Genomic DNA, 7010 nt, shown 5'->3' with positions numbered 1-7010 from the left:
TCCCACCACATAGGTTAATGCCCGGAACTACCGAACCGCTTTCGTCCATCCTCCGCAAAACCGGAAGAAGTTGATGGTGGCTGGCGAGGCCCAAACTTCCTTCGTCTCACCCCCGTTTTTCTCTCTCTCCCCGCCTCCTCCGCGGGAGCTGAGCGCCAAACTCAAACTCTATCCGGACCTGTAATCTTTCAGGCTTGTACCAAGGGCCGAGCCTGTTGGGCTTTTCCACGCAGCAGCCGGGGCAGCGGGCCAGTATGAGCCAAGTTCTGTTCCAGCAACTAGTCCCATTGCAGGTGAAATGCAAAGACTGCGAAGAGAGGTGAGGTTCGCGTCCCCGGTTGCCCGCGGGTGGCGGTTGCGGTGAGGCCAATGGGAAAAGATGGCGGTTCCGGCCAGTGGGCACCGGCCCGCGGCTGGGTGTCCAGCCGGCCCCCCAGGACGCGAAGGGAACCCAGCTGGGACCTAATGGTTACCTCCCTCACCAAGTCGGTAGTTGCAGAGGGGACTTAAGGAAGGGTGTGAGGAAATGGGAAGCCGACTCACATCAAGTTAATGTAAAAAATCCTAGCTCTGAACGGAATCGTGGAGATGATAGACTCTTCCCTTTAGAGAGATAAGAACTGTGGTCCAGAGAAGTTAAATAGTTTACGCGAAGGCTCACATCACAGCTAGTTCACGGCGGAGTCAGCACTCAGGCCGTGGCTCCCAGCCTTTTCCCCCGTACTCCTTTAAAGTATGTTGAAAGTAAATTTAAATTTCAACTTAAAAAAATCAACTTCATGGTGTGCTTTGCTCTTTTTCACGTTCGTTCCTAAAAAAAGTAAATTACGTTTAATCGACTAAAACTGAAAAAATCAGAAACTTCGTTAATTCATTCAGTAAGTATTGCCTTCTTGTAAAACACCTTGCTGGGCACTGGAAATACACTGGTCAGGGAAAACAGTCCTTTTCTTCATGTAGTTTACAGTCATGGAGGCAATTAAAGACCAGTCTCATAGTTAAATGCAGAGTTGCAACTTTGACTAAGGTGGTTGTGCTATTTATTGGGGCTTAAATAGATTTGACTAGATTCAGGAGATTTAATTTTTTTCTCAGTTCCCCCACTCAATAGGTGTATCTTTTTTTCTCTGAACGTTGTTTCCTCATTTGTAAAACTGTTATAACATGCCTACCTACATGATTGTAATGAGGATCAAGGGTGAAAATGTATGTAAAAACTAAATGATGTGGAAATGTAACATAAAAAATGAAGATATTGCCTTATTGAGTTGCCAGTAATGTGAAACTAATATACATAGTTCAGAATTAGGTTCAAAATCAATGGCAAGCCAGGCAAGGAGATGGTACCAAAACCAGCAGCTGTATATGGAGATTTGTGTAATATTTAGGTTGGTCATTCTTTTGTGCTGTCCAGTATAGTAGCCACTAGGCACATGTGGTTATTGGATATTTGAAATGGGGTTAATTGAACTGATGTGCTATAAGTGTAAAATGCACATTGGATTTTGAAGACTTCTTATGAAAAAAAATCTCAATTTTTATATTAATTATGTGTTAAAAGGCAATATTTTGGGTATATCTTATTTTTCCTCAAGAAGACACCCTAGAGCTTATTTTCAGGAGATGTGTTATTTTTTTAAGTACGGTATAACAGTCTACATTTATTCAAATATAGTTAAGTCGTCGTCTTCTGGAACATCATCATAACTCTCCAAACCCCAAATTCCATCCTGAATTTCTTGCGACTCTATTTCCTTGAGAACTATTGGCCCCAGTCTCTCATGTCGAGCAATAGGGCTCTCATGGGGCAGATGAGAAGGGCTGCTCCTCTTCTTTACCGCTCTGTGATGAAATGCATGGGTTGTGCAGATACCCTGTGTAGCCCCGCCCATCACTAGGTCTTATTTTCTGGGTAGGGCTTATATTGCGCAAATGCTTAGAAATCCTGCTAGGGCTTATTTTATGGGTAGGTCTTATTTGGGGGGAAACACGGTATTAAAATTAATTTTACCTGCTTTTAAAAGTTTTTTTAATGTGGCTTCTAGAAAATTTAAAATTCCATATATGGCTCACATTTGTGGCCTCTATTATATCTCTGTTGGGCAACACTGTTCTAGAATGAAGGAGGGGGGGCATCACTTCTGATTCCAATATTGAAACTCCTAGCTTTTCTCAATCTCATTACATTGTCATCACAGTTAATCTTAAAACACAATTTCAACCTTTTCCTTCCTCTTCTTTAGAAACCTTTCATAGATTCCTATCACCTATAGCAGGGGTCAGTAAACTAGAGTGCATGGGTCAAATGGCCCACTGTTTGTTTTTGTAAATAAACTTTTATTGGAACATAGCCCTTACTCATTTGTTTATGAATTGTTTGTGGCTGTTTTTGCATAATAAGGACAGAGGTGAGTAATTGTGACAGAGACCTTATGGTCTGCAAAGCCTGAAATATTTACTATTTACTATCATTTACAGAATGATTTGCTGTACTCTACCTATAGGAAGAACAACCCATATGCTTTAGTTGAGTATTCAAAACCAGTTCAGTTCAACAAATACCTACTATGTACCAGAAACTGTCGTAGATGCTGAGGATATAAAACTTCCCCCAACCCTCAACAAAAACCTGTTATCACTCCAGCTCTCAAGCAATTCACACTTTAATAGAGGACATAAAAAGATTTTCCTTGGAGAAGCAGCATAGGACAGGTTAAGAGTTCAGGCTCTGGAACCAGATCACCTGGTTTTTGAATCCCAGTTCTGCCACTTATTGACTGATCTTGTACCATTTACTTTACTTCTCTGTGTGTCATCTTTAAATTGATAACAGTATGTACCTCATAGAATTATTATGAGAATGCAATGAGTTAATACAAATAAAGTGCTTATAATAGTGCCTAGAGCATAATAAGCATTCACTGAACTTTAGCTATTAATAAAGTATAATTAATGCATGTAGTAATGGAAGTATACTAAAGTCATAGAGAAGGAAATTCACTTGAGGATAGTAGTAATGATCAAGGAACTCTATCTGGAGAAAAATAATACAGAATTTTGAAACCTATGATTTGACACCACCCTGATTTTTCTGTTTTATTTCCTAAGCTTGTCTTTCCAATATACTATTCACACAAGAGTTTTTGTTATCTTCTGAAGGTATCTGATACTCTCTCTATACCATATCTTTACTACTGCTGTTCCCTCTGCCTCAAATGCTTTTTCTTTCATAACCTTCAAGGTGTGTGTTAAATTACTTGACAATAAGGACCCTTCAAAGTTGCCTGTTTAAATTAATTGCCTTTATTCATTTATTAGAGTGGTGTAGGTGAAAGATCTAAGTTCTGGTTTGAGCTCTGCAATGTGACCTTAGGCAAGTAAGTAACTCTGTTAGCCTCAGGTTCTTTCTTTTTAAAAGAAGCAATATTTACTTAACAAGACTATTGTTAAATAAGGTGATATATGTAAAGTACCTGGCAGGTTCTCAGTAGTGTAGGTGTTCAGTGTTAGTAACCCTTCCCTCCCCTCTTTTAAAGCACCTAGTACAATCAGAAGCAAATCCAGGGAAAAGTCATTGAATCTGATCTCAATTGGAGAACATGGACCATGTTTATTTCTGTTTGTATCCCTAGCACCCACCACAGTACCTGGCTTAGAGTAGCTTTTATTTGTTTGAATTGAGAGTTTAAGGTCACAGCTACTGGGTGGCCGAGGTGGGCTAGAATCTAGTTCTGCTAATACCCAATGTTTAAGATACTTTTTATTTAAAAGAACACCTAGCAAAATCTAACTCACAGGGAGAATATTATATAGATTTATATATACACTTTGTTCAGAGTGTGGCATTTATGAGAAATAACATCATTTATTGAGTTTTTATTGATTTATATTGCTCTTATGACATTAACCATTGTAATGGAAAAAATAAGATTTGTGGTTTCAGATAGTGTATCCCTTGAAGACTCATATTTTTCTATATTTCTAGAGGTGTTTTTGAAGTAAAATTGGGGGAATGGATTTAATTTGTGGACCTTTTTTCTTCTAACATTTAGTGCATATAGGCATTTGGAATATATACAATAATATAATTAATATGATTGGTAAATTATAGTAATATAACTCTAATAGAATTATGTAAAGAACACTTTATTAAATGGATGCTTCTTGAATTTTTTTACAAATTTATGAAGTATGATAGGCTTTTAAAACTGAAATACCATATGAAGTTAGGTATCAACTGCAGTATCATACCACTATGTCAGTATAAACAAGAAAATACTTCAAAAGATCAAAACCAAACATAATGGCATTGTAGTCCTTCACAAACCTGATTGAATTCACTTATCTTCCAAATTAGGAAATTGAGTTTCTCCCTCAAGAAAGCTTAATTTAAGGAGAATTGGAGTAGGACTATAATGTGTTTCACATACATTGCTCTAGATACTAGAAAAATAGAGACAACACATTCTCTTGTTTTAAAATAGTTTTTCCTATCTTTGTGATATAGACCAGTTCTTTTTGTTCCTTTTCAGGTAACAAATACAAATTATGGTAACATTTAACCTCATCATTTGAACTAAGATTTAGCATCCAATCATATTCAACAAGAAATTTAACTAAGATTACACACTTTAAACTAATATAAAGTAATAGGTCAGAGTTTAAAAAAATCTAAACAGTTGAATCTAGCCTTGGTCAGTCGTTTCGAAGTTTTTCTATCAATACTCAGTTGCTATGTCTGTACTCTTTACTTCTGTAGTAGGTAGTAAAGTGTGGGAAAAGGTTTAAATCTTTAGAGGAATAGCTTAAAATTGAACAAATTGTTTGTTTACTTTTTTACCTGCACATCAAAGAACATTCTTTTTTAATTCTAGCAGAATAGTTTGAGAGCCACTTGTGCATAGATGTTTCTCACTAAGTTTTCCTGGCATTTTCTGAATTATTTAAGCATTTTTGCTCACTTTGATTAATTGAGCAAAATTTATGAGCCCCTTTATTTACATGCCTCTATCCAATTCTTAATACTCTATGGTGCAGTATAGAATATGGAACACTGGTCACTTCCTGTCAGGGTTTACAGTTACTCCAGGCTGAGATAGATAATAAACTTGTTGACAGTACTTCTGTGGATATGTTGCACAGAGAATATATTGAGCAAATTTAGTTTGTGGATCTGAAAAAACATTTTGTGTATGCATAAGTGTTGTAGGGAATATGTTATTTCCTTGAATTTAAACATTCTAAGCATTATTCCAACATTACTTAATATTTTAAGTTTTTAAAATGAAATCTCTCATAAGTCAGTTTGATCACTTGAAATGGTAATTTTTTTTAACGTGAAAAGTTGTTACTAAATTGATGGTTTATTTTTCAATAGATGATGTTATTTTAGTTGCAGGGCAGTAATGTTAATATACCAAGCTAGTACTAGGCACTCCACATCATTTATCATTTATCTCATTTAATCCTCACAACATCCCCATTTTACAGATGAGAAAAATTTGGCCTGAGGTTAAAAACTGCTACATTACGTAGTAGTGGAAAACTAAGAACTTAAATTTCAAATCCATTGTACTTTCCAAACATCTGTTAAGAGAACACCTGTGGAAAGTCTAGTAGCTTTAGACTGAAAATTTTAATTAATGCAAATGATAGTGAAAACTCATTTTATGTGAATGTTTCTGATAGTTGGACATATCTTTTCATACAGGAGAGTAAGTGTTAGAGTGAGCATTGAACTACAATCAGTTTCTAATCCAGTTCACAGAAAGGTTGGTATTTATTTATTTATTGAAATATATTAATTTCTGTACATTATAGATAATTATTTTTATTTCTGAGTCTGAGATCTGGCTGGGCACAGTAGCTCACTCCTGTAATCCTAGCACTTTGGGAGGCTGAAGAAAGAGGACCACTTGAGGCCAGGAGTTCAAGACTGGCCTGAGCATGAGCAAGACCCTGTCTTTACCAAAAATAGAAAAATTAGCTGCTCATGGTGGTGTGTACCTATAGTCTGAGCTACTCAAGAGGCTGAGCCAGGAGGATTGCTTGAGCCCAGGAGTTTGAGGTTGCAGTGAGCTATGATGATGCCACTGTACTCTAGCCAGGGTAACAGAGTGAAACCTTGTCTCATCTCAAAAGAAAAAAGATGTGGTTTTGTTACATCCATCTTGCTTTATAATTTTGGACCATTTTGTAACTGTTGCAAATCTAGGATGGTGGAATCTACTTAACAACTAAAAGATAATTATACCATATATTTCTAAAGCATACAAGAAGAATTTGGGGTGACAGTCTCCTTAGGTTTGCCCAGTGTACTTAGAAGTTGCTAGAGGAGCTGGGTGTGATCGCTCTCATCTGTAATCCCAGCTATTTGAGAGGCTGAGGCAGGAGGATCACTTGAAGTCAGGAGTCAAAACCAGTCTGGTTTTGCAAAACCCTATCTCAAAAAAAAGTTGCTGGAATATACACATATATTGCTGCCTTATCAAATTGTCATTTCTTGGTGTAAAAATGAGAACAGAATAAATTGGAGTACTGCAGGGAGATTTTCTTGAATGTTTTACTTTATCTTTTGAAGAGAGACATTTAAAGCATCAGTCCCATATGATCTTCAAAAGTATGAGTCATTAACAGAACTAAGGATATAGAATAGAGGGCTAAGAAATACAGCATTTGTTTTCTCTGTATTACAGCTTTCCCTGAACACATTCAGGGACCTAGTTAGTAGTAGTAGTAGCTTTAGTTTTTTAAATAGCATCCTGGGGTGGATTTCAAAAAGTACTTAAATAGAAGCTACACAAAAACAAGGCTTTCTGAGTCAGAGCAAATACCCAGATTGCTAATTTCCCCAGGTAGGGATTATATATCATACCTCTTATGTGTTATTGCTTATGCCTGCTGTACCTCTTCATTTTCTAGCTGTACTCATAAGTGGTTTAGATTTCTCTAGGACCTTAGCACTTCCTCAGTGGGAATGCGTAGATTTTATTTCATGCTTATTCTTAACC

General features: G+C 36.8%; 1 protein-coding gene across 1 annotated transcript in view; it reads left to right on the top strand.

Annotated features, from left to right (window-relative positions):
- The first annotated feature begins 103 nt into the window (after nucleotides 1-103).
- SASS6 (SAS-6 centriolar assembly protein) overlaps nucleotides 104-7010 on the top strand; it is a 35545-nt gene continuing 28638 nt past the window's right edge. The window contains exons 1-2 of the mRNA XM_012748593.3: nucleotides 104-319; nucleotides 5711-5771. Coding sequence (XP_012604047.1) covers nucleotides 255-319; nucleotides 5711-5771 — 126 coding nt within the window. The 5' untranslated portion in view covers nucleotides 104-254. The remainder of the gene's footprint in view (nucleotides 320-5710; nucleotides 5772-7010) is intronic.

The sequence above is a fragment of the Microcebus murinus genome, chromosome 2 (genome assembly GCF_040939455.1).
Source record: "Microcebus murinus isolate Inina chromosome 2, M.murinus_Inina_mat1.0, whole genome shotgun sequence".
Lineage (NCBI taxonomy): Eukaryota > Metazoa > Chordata > Mammalia > Primates > Cheirogaleidae > Microcebus > Microcebus murinus.
Note: the sequence above shows the minus strand (reverse complement) of the source record. Positions and strands in the feature narration are given on the sequence as shown.